The sequence below is a fragment of the Maylandia zebra genome, linkage group LG23 (genome assembly GCF_041146795.1).
Source record: "Maylandia zebra isolate NMK-2024a linkage group LG23, Mzebra_GT3a, whole genome shotgun sequence".
In the NCBI taxonomy this organism is placed as follows: domain Eukaryota; kingdom Metazoa; phylum Chordata; class Actinopteri; order Cichliformes; family Cichlidae; genus Maylandia; species Maylandia zebra.
In genome coordinates this window covers 29,942,994-29,964,119 of record NC_135188.1, presented here as the reverse complement: position 1 = coordinate 29,964,119, position 21,126 = coordinate 29,942,994, and the positions used below count along the sequence as shown (strand labels likewise).

At 39.4% G+C, this 21,126-nt stretch overlaps 1 protein-coding gene across 3 annotated transcripts in view; it reads left to right on the top strand.

The window, feature by feature from the left end:
* LOC101479218 (N-chimaerin) overlaps nt 1-20,755 on the top strand; it is a 30,738-nt gene extending 9,983 nt beyond the window's left edge. For all 3 annotated transcript variants that reach the window (XM_004570128.4, XM_004570129.5, XM_012924377.4), the window contains exons 5-15: nt 4,997-5,028; nt 5,185-5,298; nt 8,823-8,949; nt 10,338-10,499; nt 14,794-14,871; nt 15,539-15,623; nt 16,046-16,219; nt 16,843-16,920; nt 17,004-17,141; nt 18,110-18,215; nt 18,335-20,755. In XM_004570128.4, coding sequence (XP_004570185.1) covers nt 4,997-5,028; nt 5,185-5,298; nt 8,823-8,949; nt 10,338-10,499; nt 14,794-14,871; nt 15,539-15,623; nt 16,046-16,219; nt 16,843-16,920; nt 17,004-17,141; nt 18,110-18,215; nt 18,335-18,506 — 1,266 coding nt within the window. In that variant the 3' untranslated portion in view covers nt 18,507-20,755. The remainder of the gene's footprint in view (nt 1-4,996; nt 5,029-5,184; nt 5,299-8,822; nt 8,950-10,337; nt 10,500-14,793; nt 14,872-15,538; nt 15,624-16,045; nt 16,220-16,842; nt 16,921-17,003; nt 17,142-18,109; nt 18,216-18,334) is intronic.
* The last annotated feature ends 371 nt before the right edge of the window (nt 20,756-21,126 follow it).

The window sequence follows — 21,126 nt, the reverse complement described above, 5'->3', positions numbered from 1 at the left end:
GCATAACAGTGGTGCAAAGGAGACAAAGAGAGTGTGTGTGTCCTTTAGCTGGAGGACCAGAGGTTACGCTGTGTTACTGCTATGGCAATAACATTTTTTAAAGCAGTGCAATCAAACAATCAATTACACAACATTAAAGAAGCAAACACAGCCTGCAGTGCATTTAAGTGACTTGGTGTTGAAAACATTTGTAGGTTTATTGATTTGACTTTGCTTTAAAGGGCACAGAGGCAAGAGTAGTGCCATGAAAAACTCTGTTCTTGACCAGGTTTTTTGAGTGGATAAAACATAACAACACCTCTCTGAAGGAAAAAGGTCATATAATAATCACAAACATTTACTAGCCACATGTTTCTGAAATATAGTATCAGAAATTTAATATGTGGATAGGCTGAACAGTTCAAAGATTTTCAGTAAATCTGTGATCATGGTTTAAAATTTTCTGGCATGGTTTAGCGGATTCAGACTTTCTAGACAAGTTGGTTCACATAATAGTTTAAAATGTACTCATCTGTGCAATAACTGATATTTTAAACATTCAGTATTGATTTCATGTTAAAGCTGCTTTCCTGTTGATATTAACTGAAGGGTTAATTTAGCAGTTGTTTCAGATGACGATGATGTTTGGTCTTGTTGGTCTTTTATCACTTCTTTTCCATGAAGCATAGTTACTCTTGTTCTTTTTGCTCTTGTATTATTGTATTGCCAGTTACCTTCCTCACATTCTGAGTGTGAGGAAGGTAATTATTTTTTCCATAAATTAAAAATATTATAAGGTGATTTGACCACATAAATTGTGAAGAGAAATGTCATATTGGGACCATAAAGTATAATTTTACTGTAATATTTTATCTTTTCTTCCTTAAAGGTTATCTATTGTGGTAATTCCCATCTCCATATTTTTATTGTTGGAATCTTAAATTGGGCCTTGGTGACCTTCAATTCACATTTTTCAGAAATGAGCCGTTTTAACCCTTTAAAGCCGGTCAGAGCAGCACGCTCCGTTTTGTGTAACTATTTTTAAATACCTGTAGAACCGGAACCACGTAAGCTAGCGCAATAATTTTTTTTGCATATGAAACCAGAGGAGTTGTACTTACATCTTATGCTATCAGCTTGTCCTCGGTCACGGTTTCCTTCCACATATATCTTTGCAAAAACTCCATAAAAAGCACTTGCAGCAACAAAAACATAACATTCCAGAAACACGCTTTGCCGATCCGATCAGCTGTTTGTAACACTTCCTACGTCCATCAGCGCGAACTATCGCATGTCCTCCATTTCCTGCCCAAAACCGGAAGTGACGTCATTTTGCGGAAATGTAGTTTTTTACTATCAGGGCCTTATGAGCCTATACTGGTGTTTTTAAAAGTTATGTTTGACTTTATGACTTTCTGTGTCTTTTCTGGGATGCTTAGGACTCATATTGCACTGCTGGAAATAGTTTATTTTGATGCATATGCTGCTTTTTTTGCAAATTTGCATTATAATATTTATTTTCGTTTTTCCTGCAGTATATAAAAATTGGTGTATTTCAAAAATAAAACTATGAAGACACTCAAAATAAATTTCCTGTGGTGGGAAACTATTTTGTGAAAATTTTTTGTATTTACAGTTTTGAGGGATAAGCCTCTTAAATTTCTCTAAATAGAAATATATGTTAAAAAAACAAAAACGATTTTACATTTTTTTGTACTTTATTGCACTTTTTTGCAATTTATATAATTACTATGCACTTAATGCAGACATATTATTAAAATTTGGGATATAATGGTTGTATTGATGTATATCAACTTGAAATGCTTCCAAAATTGGCCCTACAGCATGTAAAAATATAATATAAGCTCTGGCGGGCTTGGTTCTATGGTAGGTCTTAAAGGGTTAAGACCCTTCCTTCTCCCTTTTGGCCAGCTTTGTTCTGATTGGTTGCACCTTTTAAACAGAAGGTTGGTGGGTGTTACTTCTGTGCTCACAGGCAAATATGTGTGCCTGTGCTGACCATATTAGTCCCATCCCCTTTTTAGTGATACCACACAGATATCCAAGAGTAGAAAAGTGTATAGCAAAGTCTGAACCTTTGGCTCACAGAGTGGACTACATACAACTTGCAAATACATACCTTTAGCTGCATTTAGTGACATCATTACTACCTTGGTTCAGTTTGCCTATTAGCAGAAATACTCAAAATGTTCTGGTTAGATTTGCATGAAGAGTTTTAACAGAGGTGAGTCTTAGCCTAGCTCAAAGTAGAGCCGACCAATAAAGACTGATACTGACACCGACACCAATATTTAGTGAAAAGTCTGATATTTTGGCTGAATTTTTTTTTTAAGTTTCCTTTCAGGCACACACAACATATTTCCCTAATATTTGTTATTTATTTTTTATTTATTTTTGCCTGACTCTGTTCAGGGGCCCGTTCTTCGTACCTCGCTAAGTAAGTTAGCTGGATTAGATTGTTGACGATTTTGCGTGATCCTGGATCGTTCGGTTCCCCGAAGCTCATCCGGGACTTGCTGTCATAGCAACAGAGCCGTAAGCGTAAACCTGCTCGGGAGCAGGTTTACTTTATGTAAACAGGATTAGATCGCGGCCACGCAGGTATGTCCGCTTCATTTATATGAAAGCAACAGCGATATTCCACCACTGTTTCACCATAAATAAATAACATCAATGTAACTAAAGATAATGCAGCACTTGATCCTTTTATTGATGTCACACAGATACATACAGGTCATTTCCTAAAAAAGGGAAATGTACTATTAACATTCTATCACATGTATGTGATTATTACAGATGTAATTCATATTTCAGAGTAGTAATTGTAAATTACTTCGTGTAATCAAGATGAGAGACCACGGCTATAAAAGCGAAGGTGGATTTGGGAAGCCTGTCGCAGCCATGTCCTGTCCGTATACGCGAGCCACCCATTGCGGAAGGTGCAAGATTGATAAGGAGAGTCCTCAGAATTCAGCGTATATTGCGGGATAGACAGGATCCTTTAGCTCAGCGCGACAGTGTGCTCATTGAGAGATATCGATATTCCCATGAGGGTATTATTTACTTAACCAACTTGTTGACGAGGGGGTGCAGGACCACCACCTGTCTTTTTTTCCTCTGCCCTTTTCTTGGTTGCTGTTATGAACAAACTAACAGAGTATTACAGGCCAGTATTACCTTGCCAAGAGACGAAAAGCAATCTAAGAGATAAATATTACCATTCTGTAGAATACTCCTGTATTCCACTTTTACTTGTTCCCATGTTCTTGTGGGTCCTGTTGTGGCTCTAATGTGAAAGGGGATATAATATAACATATTATAATATAATATAATGCCATATGATATTGGACAATATAGTGTCATATGATAGATCTACCCTACCGCCTACTGGTGTTGGCCAGAGGGGCCGATGGCGCGATATGGCAGCCTGGCTACAACCGTAGCTGCCTCCACCAGTGTGTGAATGTGGGAGTGAATGAATAGTGGTATCGTAAAGCGCTTTGGGTGCCTTGGAAAGCGCTATATAAATCCAATCCATTATTATTATTATTATTAAATTACCTACGAGTTTGATTTGTCAGCAACTTTCTGCCAGCCCTCTCTCCTTGCTTTTGCAGCCTTTGCAGTGTTCTCTTGCGTTTTAATTAAACTCTGAAACTCCTGAAATCCCTCACTCAAGAGTTCTTGCTCTGCTGCCGGAAAATACCGAGCGCGCTCCTTCGACATTTTCGCCGACCAATCAGCGGGTTGCCGATCAATGTTTCTACTATCGATGCGTAGCCCCTTTTACGACACCCAGTGATGTCACATTCCTGCGTCCAGCTGTACTAATCGTCAACAGCAGGTGTGTTCGGGGAACCGGATTAGCGAGCTCACGGTTAGCGCGATGGTTTGGTCTTGGATGTGTCATTTGATCTTGGATGTAGTAAGCGACGTACGAAGAACAGGGCCCTGATCAGCTAGTTTTTGTGTTTGTGGTGTTCCAAACATGTCGGTAAGTTGTAGAGTGCCCTCTGGTGAGCAAGCATGCAGTATCTTTATTTAGCTTTTTTCATTGGCCTCTGTAAATGCTGGTACCGACATATATTCAGATCCACTATTTTTTTTTAATTTCATGTGTTTGCTTCCACGCCCTGTCTGACACATTGTGAAAAAAATCTTTCCATTTCCCTCTGTGCCCTTTTATTTCATCATTTCATTCAAAAACTTTGAAAAGACTGAAGATAAGCTTCTTTTTGCTTCTTTCCCCCCCAAGCTTGCACTCAACAGTATGTCCATTGCATGCATGGTTTACTGACAGGCCTCAGAGCAGATCTGGACGCTGTCCAGAGGTGCACGTGCATGGCAGACAGCAGAGATCGCATGTCTCCTCTCTCCTCAACAGCTAGACTAATTCTGCCCCCCCTCGGGATTTTACCAACTTGACCACTTTTGCATTAGAGTCAGTAGGCATTTAGTTTGTGCTCCAATTTCTTCTAAAAATAAAAACTTGTTTCCATCGTGACTCCATGTACAAGTGCTCGATTTCCATTCCCTGATTGCTCCTTATCTACATCTTATGGTGTTTGAGACCCCCCCCCCCACACACACACACACACACACACACACACACACACACACACACACACACACACACACACACACACACACACACACACACACACACAGACATAGGGCATTTAACTTATTATTTACCATTGTTTGTTAGGCCCTTGCTGATTTATTGGCTCAACAGCAGTTTTGCTGAGAATAACACGATGCTCTGCTTTTTATCTGACTCATGCAATTTTCTTGATGCCCACACACTCACAAACTCTCACTCATACACACACACAGCTGAGTGTTAAGTGAGGCTTACATTCAAATGCTGAAAATGTTACATGCTCTTTGAGCAAGAGCACACAACTTGTGTAGTGTTAAAGCATTTTACACACTGTATTGTGAGATTATTTTAATTTTTTGTTTATTTAACAATCACCATTTCTCTCCCCTACAGGTGGAAAACCGACCTAAATACTATGGCAGAGAGTAAGTTGGCTTTCTCTGTAGTAGTAGATTGTGTTAAGCACTTTGTGTCATTACATTATAAACAATGAGGATTATTTTCAATTGGTATGTGGATTTTTCTTCATTAGATTCTTCAGTTTATCAAATAAGCTTACATTTAGCTATTTTTGCATCCAGGTTCCATGGGATGATCTCAAGAGAAGAGGCTGACCAGTTACTGAGTCAGGCAGAGGGCAGCTACCTCATCAGAGAGAGTCAGAGGCAGCCAGGCACTTACACACTGGCTCTAAGGTATGCTAGTTTGGGGAGACAGAACAAACATGAGCTTATTGGCAACACTAGATTTTTCAAAAAAACCGAGAAGAGCATTCTGGAGTAAGAGCATTGTCTTTAAGTGATGACGGGATGGATCCTGCTACTGGGCCCAAACTACTATGGCTGTTGTGTTTTTAACATGTTTTAATGCTTTGCATCTTGTTTTATTTAATCTACAAGCACCTAAAACAGTCAGTGATCACTGTCAGCCTCTTTCGGTTTTTATTACCGCTAATTTTAAAGCTCAGTTTTTAAAACCTTATGATGTAACTACAGCCCAGGCAATGCAGCAGTATATTAATGACTAACCTTGTATTATGGATGGATTTTCTCACTTGTTCTCCTGACTGAAGTTTGGTCCTTTTACAACATCCTGCCATGCAATTGCATTTGTCCCTAACCATCGGGAACCCTCACATTAACTTCTATTGAGTGGAAAAAAGTTAGCGTTTGTCCTCCAGCTTCACTGTTTATATTATGCTAACATAGGTGTGTCGGTAGCGATTACGTAGCACATCATTAGCTAACACATACCAGCTATCCCAATTTCAGTAACCCTGCAAAAGTCACTGCTGTTTAGTTTTCTGTCTCCATTTATGTTGGAAGTGATAGCAGAGCTGTAAGTTTTACCTTTTCTCTCAGTCAGAACATGCTATATTATATTTAGATGGAAACTAGCAAGCTAACTCCCTGGTAACTTCTAACTCCGTTAAGTCACACTGATCATTTTATTACAGATGAAAGAATTTAGACAGTTTTCAACTCTCAGTGATGGTGCAGTGAGCGCTTGACTTTGGGACCTGCAGCGTAGTTTGGGCCCAGACATAGCTAATGACATCAGACTTAAATACTGGATGGAATGGGAGCATGAAGGGAAAACCTTCAAATCAAGGACAAACAGTATCCCACATTCTTGATTTTTAGTTCACAAACACTTGTTGTAATGACTAACTACTCCTGACATTTTGGAGATGTTAGCTCTTTATACAGTAAAGTTACAGTGGGATACAAATAATATCAGGCTGATCCTGCCATGATTTGTTCCCCCGGTTCAAATCACAGACAAACAGGATCCCACAGCTGTTTATGTGTTTAAACCCATTTTGCACAGAGAGGCATTTTTTGAAAAATGTACTGATAGCAATGTTGAATATTATTACACAGTAAAAAAAAAAAAAAAAAACTACAGGTAAAATAATAACACCTCTGCCTTTCTAAATGGAGGGACAGTAACTGTGTGTGTATATGTAAGCATGTAAAACCTGAAGATAATCAGATTAACAGTATTTTGTTTCTATCTGCCATTCTGCAATTCATCTCATGTAAACAATAACGTGGCGCACAGCGCGACGTGAAAAACATTTTTCTTGTAAAGCAAAGGGGGGGGGGGCTAGCAAAAAGAGTTTGGGAACTACTGCACTAATATATAATATATATTAGTGCTGTCAAACAAGTAAAATGTTTAATCTAATTCGCCACAGGGTTACTGTGGATTCATTTTGATTAATCATGATTAAATATCATTCATTTTTATTCAATATTAATCACATTTCATTTTGCATGATAAAAACAGACCCCAGAAAAATGGGAAAATATATGCACTTAACATGTTTATTGAACATCTTAAACATTCATGTTAACAAAAAACTCTGTAAACATTTATCCACTCTCTCTGTCACTCTTGGAGAGGCACTTCAAGTCCTTGAAACGAGGAACCAAAGCTATGTAAAGCGCTTGTTCTCAACGATATTAATAGGTCTGCAGTTTGTTGCAATCCACTTAGCAATTGTGTCAGTCAGTATTTCTGAGGTAGACTTACTCAGTCCCCGATGCTCCGTGAGTGGTTTGTCGCAAGCTGGGTGACGCGTTAGCCAAGGTCCTAGCAGAATCCCCGACTAACGTATGCTTCGTGTCAATGTGATATTTTAAGCTGGAAGTGCTTCGGTGAAAAGAAAATTCCTTCTTGCACAATGTGCAGAATACTTTATGTCGGTCGACTGTTCCGTCTTGTTATTTTTTTTAATACTCAAATTTCCTGTTGAGAGGATTGGATAATAGAAGAGAATGGATGGATGGAGTATAAATTGAACCATAAAGGAGATATTTTATGGTTTATGGTTTAATTTTATGGACTGCATGTGAGCACAGTTCTGTTGGTTGAAAAAAAACCCCTCTCTGTACGCAGATATGCAAAGGGACACAATTGCAGTGCGATACATAAATCATAGCTCTAGTACCAACCAGAATCTCTACATGATCAAATTTACTGAAAGGAAAAGCTGTAACCTCAAAACTTCCATCATTTGACTGCCTTAGCTCTGTGTTTATATAAAGTTTAGCTACTAGCTATTAGCCATCTGCAGTTCTACAATATTTATAGCTATCAGATATCCATGATAGAACTAGAGTATTATGATCAAATATTTACATTTTGATATATGTTGTGACAGTGTTTTCAAGGCCTTTCCCCCTTATCGGCCCTATTCCCATCTCAAAGCATAGTGTAAACTATATTGATACAGTATCCAGTGCCAGAGTGAGAAGAAATACAGACACAGAATATGATATTAACTACCAAGGCTACACCTTTCTGTCTGTACAAGCACACATTTGTGTGACAGTGCATGCTGCTTTTTAAAGCTTGTCTAATTGTGTTCAGGTGCTGTAAGGTGTGAGGATTTATCTCTGCAGTCAACCTTTAAACAGCTCAGAGGAGCTCAACTTTACGTGCACATGTTTCCTCACAGCAAGGCTTGTGAAAGAGTGAGAGTAAGCCTGTTAACAGTAAGGCTTGTTTCTTGTTTTCTGTCAGTTTACCCGGCTGCCCACACTTCGCTGTTAGTTTTACTTGACTGTGAGCTATCATTTTCTCAGAGTAGGTGTCACACTTTTAAATGGGTGCATGGCTTAATTTGAATTTAGTTTTGGGTCAGTTCGGTCTATTCATAGCTGTGTCATTTTTTTTTTTCCACCTGCGCAACTGTTCTCAGTCATTTACTGTCCCTCCTTACCCCTGTGGTTATAATTACCTTCCATAAATACCCTTTCATAAACTTGAGTCCCAGTCTGAGTGGTAGAAAAAAGAAAGGTTGGATTTTGGGTTAATGATTTAACAGTGCTGCTTTAATCTCATTGTGATCCGCTGAGGAAGAAATAACAGCGCACGTGTGGTGGCCCAGTTCAAAGTCTGTGTGTCGATTAGAGTTTGTGCCACTCTTTTCTGGCTCCGTGTTAGCGGAAAGCAAAGCTACAGGATTTTAAATTGGAGAGAGTAACGACATGTTTTGCAGATAACCTCAGTTTTTGACCCTCGACTTACAAAGACTGGCAGATACAAGGTTATTGCTATTTTATAGGCCCTCTCTTATCAAAATTTGTCAAGGTTTGAGTCAGACCCTGAGGATGCATTAATTGAAAAAAAATTCAAGGAAAAGATTTAACATAAATTTTGACTTTCAAAATACCGAATAACAAAATTTGCTCATTTCTTTTATCTGCAGGTTTGGGAACCAGACAAGAAACTTCCGTCTCTACCATGACGGGAAACACTTTGTTGGGGAAAAAAGGTTTGAGTCCATCCATGACCTCGTCACAGATGGCCTCATCACACTCTATATCGAGACAAAGGTGCGTTTTTGCATTGATCTGTCCTTCCTCCTGCTTTCCTTATTTATAGCAGTCCTGTTCAGCAGAGAGACATAAAAGCCTGTGATGCCTCAGTATGAATTATGGATGGGTATTTGTCAGAATGGCAACATTTCTCAAAAAAGTTTTACTGTCTTTGACAGGTGTAAATCCATCAGTTTGAGACATATTTAATCACTTTCATGATCATGTGAACACTTAAATTCCTTAAAAAGTCACAAAGACAGAAGGAAAATTGAAATGCCTTGATGCATGCTCAGTCATCCTGGTAAAGAAATCCCAGAAAGCTGACTCTGTTCATCTGGATGTATTGTGAGTGGGAAAAACGCGTCATTATTCATTCAACTGTCTTATTCAGTCTCAACTGAACAACCTTGACCAACCCAACCTTATAAATGGTATATTTGCATAATGACCCAAATTAGCAACTAGTAAACACTGACTAACAATGGGCCGTCAGATCAGTTTTATGATCATTGATACATTGATATGCAGATTGTAATGACGATCACATTGACAGTTAAATCAAACAACCTCTAGCTAAGCAGATGGCACAGTCCAGAAGAGCTGTCTCATTCGGCCACGAGTCTCCAGTCTGTTTCCAACTAGAGACCAGTGGCCAGTCTTTCAGTGATGAAGTTGTACACATCCTGGACAGGGAGAAACGTTAGTTTGAGTGGGGAGTCAAGGAGGCCGTTTCCGTGAAAAGGGAAACACCTACTCTGAATCAAGGAGGGGGCCTATAAGTATATCTTTCATCATTTTAAAATGCTGTGATTGCAGCCATTCCCCAACTCTCTGTGAATGGAACTCATGGTCATTGATCAGTGATCATGAGAATTTGCATATCAACGATCATGAAACTGATCTGATGAGCCATTGTTAGTTAGTAGCGCTAGTTTCAGTCATTGCGCAAATGTACTTTTTATAGGGTTGAGGAAACCTGCAGTCAGCATGAAGGAATCACTTAGAGAGAAAATTCTACGTCCAGATGAGCAGAATTCAAATCTCTTTCAGAAGACAGAAGTCCCATTATTTATTATTTGCTTATTTCAACTATAAAAAAAGTGTCTCAGGACACAAAACATGGATAATGAAGAACATTATTAGTTATAGTTGTGGGCCAGCTAAAGAAAAATTAACAGTAAAAATGTAAGGTTTTAGGGGACACAGAAACACTGAACTTCCCATAGACTACCTAAACATAAGTTGGAAGAAGTCTATAAATCTAAAAACGGGGCCAAATCTATAGGTAAGAGGCAAGATTTTATTCCCTGGAAGCCAAAAAAATTCTCTGCTGCCTTCAGAGATACAAAGACAAGGCAACAGTTTCCCAGATTGAATTTACAGGGATTTAATTCTCTTCTCAGGCAGCAGAGTACATCGCTAAGATGACCATAAACCCTATCTACGAGCATGTGGGATACACCACTCTGAACCAGGAGCCCACCCTGAAAAAACACCTCCCTCACAGCCAGGAGGAACCTGACGGACCGACTCCAGCCAAAGATGACCACAACACAGAGGAAAGGGTGAGGACAATCAGTGATCTAGATATCGTATATCCTATGAGCGTGATGTCATTTATCTGCTGTAAGATGCACCAAGTTTGACTTCGTAATTATTGTTCAGACTTGTCCAAAACCTTTGAATAGATCATTCAGAGGATCTATACTTTAGAGCTTTAGAGGGTGAATAATAAGAATGATAAACCTTAATCTGTAATCACAATGAATACAAGTCAATATTTTCTGGGCTTATCACTTCCTACAAGAAATGTCGAAATGTGGGTTTTTAAGAAGGATCTTGTGTAGACACTCTGGAAGATGCTTCTTAAAAACATGTTCCTGGCAACTGACCTGAAGGCCTTGGCGGGGGATTGAATAAGAAATGTTGGCTGAAGTTTACAGTCACTGAGATGAGTCCTAGTTTTTTTCATTTTAATCAGAGGAGTGGCAAAGGATGAGGACATTGGAGTCTACACTGTGAAGTCCAGACATGTGGGATAATTAAAAATGGAAAAAAAAGAAATGTATATATTTTGGTTATTTGCTGGCTTAGTAGCATAATGTATACATTACTGTATGTACCCTATCTCCTCGTTAACGGGTCGTCCAATCTGAACTAAACTGTTCACAAGCATGGTCATACATGCAGTGATTATCATTTATTCACCAAAATTTGTATTTGTGACAGAATTTCGTTTCACTCACCTCTAAATACTGAATTAAGACTTTTGAAAAGTATCACAGACTTTGGTTTCAGATAACACGACTTAATTAATTACTGTTAATTACACTAAAGCGCTGCATTAATGTAAATCTGTTACTTTAGGCTGGTCCAAGCAATGCAACAATCCTCTAGTACATGGATGTCAAACATAGGGCACAGTGGGCAAATTCGGCCCTGCAAAAGAATTCAATCTGACCTGCCTGACAGCTTTGGAAAATGTGAAGGAAAGCATAAATTTTGGGTGTGTAAATGTATTTTAATAAGTTGTACAGGTTTTTCCTGTTGATAAAGACCTTTTCAGATGTCTGTATGAATCCCATCACCTCTTTATCAGGTTCGGCCAATGTGCAGTGTTAGGTTCTCCATTTGTGTCCGTTTCAAGTTGCATGTTCAGCGTACGTCACCTGAACGCAAGATAATGGTCGCCAAAATTTGTATCTGCAACAGAATTTTGTTCAAGACTTTGAAAAAGTGCAGCAGACCATTGATAGGGCGTGTTTTTCCTAGCTATTTAACCATTTTTGGTAACAGTGTATACAACATGGTAATAAAAAGTTCTACATTTCTGTTTCAGTTTAACAAGTGATAGTTTAGTTCATACTGGATTTATACTGTGAGCAGTATGAGGTATTATGTAATTTCTTAGTCTCTGAACCTTACCTGTGTTACTAGAGGTTATAACATTCATAATGCCTAATGTGAGCGTATATACCACCAAAACGTATAAATGATAAACACATATATCTAAAAAGATTAGGTCTTTAAATGTTAAGAGACCACGTAGAGAATTCAAATGAGCAGAGGAAAGTTGGTGTAAATGCAGCAGCAGGATAGAAGGATGAGAGTTGAGGAACATGGAGAAAGAAGGTGAAGAAAAAGAAGGAGGCGGAGGATGGATGCAGAGGAGAGATGGCCTCCAGCCAAGGGCTCTGCAGTAAAATTACATAACAGCGGTTTGCCTGCAGAAACCTGCTATGTCCCAAAAGCTACGAAGTATACAGGAATCAAGTTTGTTGTCGGCTCATTAATTTTCGTTCAGATGTGAATTAATTAGTGTTAAAGCAGGAACTGAGGGGAAACTTTTTTCCTGTCGGTCGAGGTTTTTTTCTCTTTCTTTTTTTTTCTTTCTTTTTTTTTTTAAATAGGAAGATGCGAGGTTTCTTGGTCATCTTGCTAATGACTGAGCAACTTCTAATGCAAATTTCAGTTCTGCAACTGTGAGTTTGTGCTGATGAGTGCATGCAGCTGCATTCAGGCTTATACTACAAAACCCCCAAGACCCCTGCATACACACACAAACACATACACACAATAATATAATCCAGTTTCCACACACACACACAAACACCCACAGTGCAGTATGTTTATCTGCTAAACCACTGCTCAGCATCATGAGGCCTTATGTGACCTGCAGTGCATGACCACCTGCACTGCACCTCATACATCACTGTGTGTGTGTGTGTGTGTGTGTGATGGGGGTAGTCCTGTGTACGTGTGTGCCTTCATAATTGGGTGGATTTGCAGACAAAGCAGTACGCCAGTGACATTGAGACCAGAGGCAGCTCACTGTGGGAACAACAAACACGAGAAGGAAATTCGTATTTTTTTTCATGCAGCTAATCATCTTTAGTTCCGGGGGTTAAACTCTGTTTTACTGTGCCTTTGAGGGCGATTCAGACGTGCGTTTTTAAACATTAATTGTTAAAGCCTTGTTATCAGATTGAAATCACTGGACGGTGAGGTGAAATGTGGCGGAAAAATAAGATTGCACTTTTTGGTCTACCTGAGAAAATGATAGAAAAACTCAGTAATATCCGGTGACTTTTAGCTCTGCAGATTTTATCTACAGCTGTTATGGTTCTTCCTTTTCTGTCTTTTTTTTTTTTTTTGCCCTTTTTGCATCTGACTGTGATCAAAGTGCTCTTTTGTGCGCCAACCTGCACCCCGCTGCATTCAGCACAGTGACAACAGTCATTAAATATCCATGATCAGTCATACATATTCACTGTGTTGTGTGTATAAGCTGAGAATTAATGAAGTTGGATGTGCGGCAGCTTGTTTTAATTGGATTTGTGATGAAAAAATCCACACGTTTCTTTGGTTATATCTATCTGTGGGACCATAGAAAACACACAGCTTGTAAATCTTACATATTCTTTGCCCAAAAACAAGTCGAAAAAGAGAAAACATCCCCCTTCCCAGAGGCAGTACTTGACAAGGGACGTCTTCTAAAGTGCACTTAAGTCCAGACTAAACTGCTCTTATATAATGTTCCTTATGTGGCATGAGACAATGGATGCAACCCAAGAACAACACGAGGACACAAGGTTTGTGTTTATCTGTTACCGCCGGGTGTATAAGGCAGATACAGCAGCTCCTAGTTGTCATAAATACTGGAAGCTTTTAGTGGAAAAGCATCCAGCTGCTGCAGGTGGAATGACAAAGGAAAACGGGGGGAAACAAAGAGGAAGAAAAAAATGTGAAGGAATGAATGAAACAACATATTGTTTCTCAGCTCGTTCTCCCTCCTTATCGCCGTCTCTCCTGGGACCATCGAGGTGGCAGAATTGGTGACGAACAACAAGAAAATGCAGCATCCTGATTGGCTCCTTCCCCTCTCATTGTGACCTGTTAAATTCATCCATTGCTGCACCGTAGCTCAGCTTACTCCCCCCACCTTCCTCCTCCTCTTCTGGCTCTCTCCGCCTCCCTCCCTCCCAAGCGCTGTTTCTGCCTGGTGTAGAGGATGGGGAAAGCGGATTAACACACACACACACACACATATATACAGAGCCATGTGGGTTGACGCGTTCACCTACACGAGAGCGAGACACAGGAATTCTGTCGCATCAGGATTTCACAAACACCTTCCAAGGAGTGGAGATTTATTGAGTTTTATTCACTGAAGTTTTCAGGACAGATTTCTTGTTGCCTGCCTGGCTTTTTCTGTTTGTTTGTTTTCTGTTTGTTTTTTGTTTTTTAATGAACTGGAATTGCACCATTTAACCCCATCAGTATGCTGCGCTAATCTGATTGGTTGATCTTTGTGGTTCTAAGACAGCAGGATTGGTCCCATGCTGGCTCCTCGGTTTGGGTTGTTGTTGTCAGATGGAGCTGTGAGATGATTTAGTATAGTTGTTTTGCTTTTTTTTTTTTACTTTATTAATTATTCTGGGATTTTTTTTTCTTATGTTATTTATTTATTTTATTTTAAAGCAGCCTTTAAGAATAATTAAATTTTTCAGCAGGCTGTTTGGTTTATTGTTTTAATCAGTGGGATTTGAACTTTGTTTTCTTTTATATTATTTTTTCTTTTTCTCTGTTGATCCCACAATGCCGAGCCAAGAGTCGTATGTTGTTAGGAGGGGTAAAAAGAAGTCACGCAGGCGAGGCGAGAAGGAAATAAGTCAGAAGGGCTCTTTGTTTACTGCCGCGCTCGCCTTGAATGCCAGTGCTGGTTCAATTCCCTCCTTGCCACTCTCCGCGGGCTCCTCGGACCCCAGTGCTGCAGCCAACCGGGCAACAGCCCCCTCCAAACCCACCTCCCCTGCTTCCACTTTCTGGCATCCAATCCGATCTTTTGCCCTTTCACAGCTCACATCACTGGTGCGGCGGGCCACCCTGAGGGAGAGCGACTTGGCGCCCAAGTACGAGAAGGTCCACAACTTCAAGGTGAGACACTCCTTTGCTCCCCAAATCCTATTTATGTGTGTGAGTGTGCTGCCAGAATCGCTGATTCAGCTCGTGGGGACTTATTCAAATTCACCATAGAAGGCTTAGAGTGTTAAGAAACACACACAAACGCACACAGACACACACAATCTTCATGTTTTCAGCCTTTGTTTACTTTTAGATTCCCGTATAATGATTTTGTGTATTATTAGTGAGAGGCACAACAGAGCCACAGTGTCCCGAGCTCAAGAGAAATGTGGACAGACACACACACAGACACACAAAGAGTACTGCGATGTGATGGAGGTTATTAGCATTTCATTATACAGAGCCAATTTGTGCAATAAATGAGCAGATTAAAACTCTGCTCTCACTATAAATTGTCTCTGAGCACCCTTTCAGCACTCCTGTTGTGTCTCCATCAGTCTTTTGTCAGTCTCTAATAAAGGTTACTGCTGGTATTCAGGTATTACTTGACCCAATCTGGATCATATGAATAATTTTTCCACCCTTTTCTCTCAAATATACAATTATTGGCTATTTTGACTGATGTGTTTCACTCTTTTTATTTTTTCTCTGACCCAATCTGCTGCTGTTTAATAATTATTGTGGCAAATATAACGTTTAAACACATCGAGTTTGTCTTTTTTTATGCCTATTTAACCAGGTTCATACATTCAGGGGTCCCCACTGGTGTGAGTACTGTGCCAACTTCATGTGGGGTCTCATTGCTCAGGGAGTGAAATGTGCAGGTAAGTCACAAACAAACAAGCACATTCCTTCTCGCCATAAAGTAATTTTTCTCTTCCAATCATGATTCAGTTTCCAATTCTTTCACTCGTACTTTCTGTCTTAAAGCATGACTCGAAAGTAGGAGAGCAGGCTAAAGTTAATCACTTTCACTGTTGTTGACTCATCTGCGCCGTTTCATGGATTTTAAAATGTTAAAAGACTGGCTTGGGTGCCAAAGAACAAGCTGTCAGTGTGATCACTACTGCATGTGTGGGTGATTGAACTGGGCTTCTGCAACGCCTACATTTAAAAGCAACTTTCATCATGCAGTCTAACAATGACTCTTAAGGATCATCACAAGTAAAATAAAAAATAAAAAAACAGAGATGTCTAAAAATGGACATAAAGTGACATAAAACAAAATTCTGGGTTTCTTTGTCAGATTGTGGGTTGAACGTCCATAAGCAGTGCTCCAAAGTCGTACCCAACGACTGCCAGCCAGACCTTCGGCACGTCAAGAAGGTGTACAGCTGTGACCTGACAACGCTGGTCAAGGCCCACAACACCAAGAGGCCCATGGTGGTCGACATGTGTATACAGGAAATTGAGGCCAGAGGTGAGAGAAAGAGAGCGTGTATGTGTGACTCAGAGATTATATAACAGAAAAAGGCTTTTAAGTATTGTTTGCAGCAAGGTTAAGAGAAGTAGGGGGAGGAAAGGAGAACACCCACGAGGCTGGCGTTCATACGCAAGATGCGATTGCCTTTGTGTGTGTCAGCCCACCCACTCAATGCTAAAAAGATGTATGCAGGCAGCTTCATCTGTGAATGTAGGTGTGTGCGTGTGTGGAGAGTGACAGTTTTCCCTTCAAGACAGCTGCCGCAGACAGCATTTTATTGATGACTTGAGTGAAACTAATACGTGAAATCAATAAAGACTTGAAAAGATTGAACTTGACTGGAGCGAGAGAGACAGTTGAAGTCTTCACCCCACGCTTTATTTCTTTCTTCTGCCTTCACATATGTTGTGTTTGTGTGTGTTTAATAATCATTTTTGCATCCATTTCAGTTGTATTTGCTAATAGCAGGAAAGAAACATACATTTTATCATTTCTTTAAGACATAAATAGAAAACATTCTCATCTGAGAGGCTGTACACTGAATTTTTTTTAGTTGGTTATGCAGAATTTAAGCTTATCGTAGTCATCAAATTAATATTGGTATGATTTAAACCTTCCAGGTCTTCAGTCAGAAGGTTTATACAGAATATCAGGCTTCAGCGAGCTGATTGAAGACGTTAAACTGGCCTTTGATAGAGGTAAGTGTCGCCCCCCAATGTTCCATAAGCAGGTTCTTTTGCCAAATCAATTAAATGTCATGCGCACGATTGTTCCTCCACAGACGGAGAGAAAGCAGACATATCCTCAAATGCTTACGAGGACATCAACATCATCACCGGAGCCCTCAAACTGTACTTCAGAGAGCTGCCCATACCCCTCATCACGTATGATGCCTACCCACGCTTCATAGAAGCTGCAAGTAGGTCTTAACGTTCAGGCTTTTAACCACAATTTACCTTAAAACTCAAAGATGACTTGTTCAGGGTTATAGGGAAATAAGCAACAAAAGGAGTCCTAGACAACCCTCTCTTTTGTAGGTCACCAAGAGGCAACTCTCAGTCTGGATCCTCTTTAAATTTTAATTGAATACCCCTGGTTAACATCAGTTAAAATTGTATGGTTACATTTTTAAACGATGTTAGCCAAATGAAGGCGGTTTAGACACGCCAGTATTCACTCTCATGAGACTTCTAAGCTTCCTATTGGAGAAATTTAGGTTTCTGAAATAACTGTAAAAATTTAAACAGATTCAATAAAACCTTAGTTAGAACTCCTGAAAACAGACTGTTAAATAGAAGATGGACGTAGCCACCATTGGTTGTTAAAGTTTATGGAACTATGTCATCTTGGTTTTTGAGGAGGTGATAATGTGGTATGGTTGGTTTGCTTATACTTTACCCAAAGAGTATCTATTACCCTCCTTAACAGAAGTCTATGTCTGTTCGGGCTGTTTCTTGAACAGAAATTATTTTAAAGGTACCTAAATTAAACCACACTTGTATGATGCTGGCTAAAAATATTCTCATCACAGACCTGATATTTATTATTTAATATTTTTATTTTAAAGGCCAAAATCTCTACATAGTGGGCCCCAAAATTAAAACAAAATTGTAAATTACACATACTTAAAGCCATAGCTTGCTTTATTTTTTTATTTTAGATCAAATGTGGTAAATTACCATAGAATTTCATTAAAATAATACTTAAAACTTGTGACAAAGGTCATAAACTCATTAGGAAAATATTGTTAAATCAAATGAGACTTGAGGTCTTTTGTTTTTTGTTTTTTATTTCTGAAAGACATCTATTCAAAATATTGATCTGGAGGCTAAACCTATCATTTGTATAGATGCACTATCTCAATATTTTCGTGTGTGTGTGTTGTAGAAATAACAGACCCAGAGAAACGACTGGAGGCCCTCCATGAGGCCTTGAAGCTGCTGCCACCAGCTCACTGCGAGACGCTGCGATACCTCATGGGTCACCTCAAGAGGTCAGACACACACACGAGCAGTTGTTTTACTTTGTTACATACTTATTTCTTTGGTATCTCCATTATTATTTGACTGTTGTTTTTACATATTATATAAATTGGTCTCTTTCTTCATTCAGAGTGACACAATACGAGAAGGAGAATCTCATGACTAGCGAGAATTTAGGCATCGTCTTCGGCCCAACACTTATGAGGGCGCCCGAGCTGGACGCCATGACGGCACTCAACGATATCCGATATCAGAGACTTGTGGTGGAAAGTCTCATTACCAATGAAGATGTGTTGTTCTGAAGTGCAAGAGGAGATAAAAAGAGAGACTGGGGATGACACTTGAATGCTTTTAAAGATAAAAAGGTGGCTTCTAATGAGAAAATGAAGGAGAAACATGCAAGATACTTGTGTCTCGCTAGAGAGGATTCAAAAAATATACTACCTGCTTTTGTGATGGTTGGATAAATCGAGAAATGAAGGAAGTGTCTGTCTTCATGAAAGCAATTTAACAAAATCTATCTTGAGACACAGCAACTTTGAGTGAAGAAGTGGATGGAAGGACCCAGCATTTCCCTAAAGTTTAATGAAAATAGGAGCAAAACATCAAGTCAACGAGCTCTACTTTGTCTCTATGAGTTGGTATTAAAAACACCCTGTATCAGCGAGAGAATTAACAATGTGTGGTAGAAACACTGCACCATCTATCTTTAAGTTCTTGTCATTTCTTCCTACAAGGATGCCTTGACATTTTGGATTGTGGAAAAACATAACTGTATTGAAAATGTTAGCTTGGTTAGTGTTTATCATTGAAAGTCCTGGTAAGTTTTCGTTGTTTTCTTAGTGTCAGTGTGTCCCGTTTGATCCTCTTGAAGAGAAGAAGCAGCAGCACTGGCTTCCTAACAGTAGACAGCCGGATGAATGAATGAATGACTGGAAAAAGTGTATTGCTCACGTTTGGCGCATACTCATTCCTCCAAATGGAACTAAAGTGATTTGGACCTATGGCCTTTCTTTTTTCCTTCCTCTTCTTTTGCTCTGCTTTTGCTTCATAGCTCTCCCTTTTGCCCCGTCGCTGAATTATAACCACACAGCAACCTCAAACCGCCTTCTTCTTCTTCTTCTTCTTTTTTTTTCTTTTTTTGTGGTGTGATGATGTGTAATTGCGCCCGGCGATGAAGCGGGCGGAGCTGCAAATTAACAATCCTTCAATTCTCTCACTTCTCCACTTGCCACGTGTTGAAAACCTGATAGGAAATGACACTTAAAATTCAGTGAGAGTCTATTTAAAGGAAGCGTTTTTCCAGTTCCTGAAACAGCATCTTTCCAAGTGAAAATTTTGCTTCTGACACAACTTACAAACATAGAGCAAGAAGTATTGTGCCAGACCATCTGTCAGACATGAACACACAGTATTTACCAGTAATTGTCAGGCAGCTTTAGCCGTCATACTTTGCTGTAGTGGCAGATGCCGAGGGGAGGGACACCCTCGTTTGACTTGAAACGCAAATACGTGAGGCCAGTACTGTTTTTTGTTTTGGTTTGTCATTTGTATAAAGCGGTGCTGTAATTAAGCAGTGTTTTGTTATGAAGGAGATTTTTGCAATGAAAATACTAATTGAAATTCATCATCACTCGCCCGACTGCAATTCAACAAAATGAAGCACACTGATAATTTCAAGGCCCATTCTGTTATTGGCCTGAGTGGGATAATTGGGCAAGTTTTAATATCAAGTCGAATCCCAATTGCTTTGCATCGGTGCTTTGCCTCTCCTTCTGTAAACATGTTTGGAAGTCATGTATCTGTCACTTGTGTTGATGCCACTTAATCTAACTGTGAAACTGGAGGAAGTGATGATAATTTCAAGCCCAAAGGCCAGTCTGTATTTCATATCTTAACGTCTGCCTTCTGCAGTGAAGATGAGATTTGTCCCTGACTAGAGCAGGTGACAGATTACAGAGGTTTTTGAGTTTGCTGTAATGTTTTGATGCCGTAAAAGCAGTGTCCATGATAGAAATCATCTGTCCATGCTTTTTTATTTGTTGTTAAACTAGTGCCATTTGAAAGGGTGGAGGTGTAAAATGAAGGCTTTCTGCATGTACCCCCACCTGCTACTACTCACCTTTACTCATTCCTCCCCCCATTTTTGTCGGGGGGTTCACTGAGTAGTGAAGACCCACCCGGCTTGAAGACCTTTTTGGCTTTTTTTTGGTTTGGTTTCTTTTTTTGTAAAGCAAGGACAGTTGCTGGGTGTAAATCAAATTGATGTAACATAAAAATAGCATCAGCATTTTTCTAATGGATTATGTTTTCATGTTATCTGTTTTCTTTATTTACATTGTCTAACCATAGACTAACTCTTATCAGACTAACCTGATGAAAACTTGTGACCCTTCAGTGATCTGTGACAGCTGCTTTTTTAGCATCATGATTAAAATGTGTTGGGGTTTTTTGGTTTTGTTTTGGGTTTTTTTTTATTGTCATTGCTGTAAAGTATTTTCTATATGGTTTATGCATGGTGAAGTTAAATTATTAAATATGACTTTAAGTTGGTCGTCTGAATTTTGGGTTTTAATTCATTTGAGTATGGATGTGTCCAAGAAGACCTGCTGAAGTTCAAACTGAGCACCATAATGGGGAAGAAAGGTGATTTAAGGCCAAATTGGTCCGAGTGTTTCACAAACTGCTCATCTACTGTGATCTTCCCACACAACCGGTGGTTTGAAAAAGAGAAAATATCCAGGGATTAGCAGTTCTCTGGGTGATGACAGATGGTAGCGGTCATAGGGGAATAGCTAGACTGTTTTGAGCTGATAGAAAGAAAATAGTCAAGTATTCATTTGATTTAATGGGGGCATTGCAGTTTAACATGGTAATGATACAGAGTATGAAACTGCTGCACAGAGATTTTAAAGTTGTTTT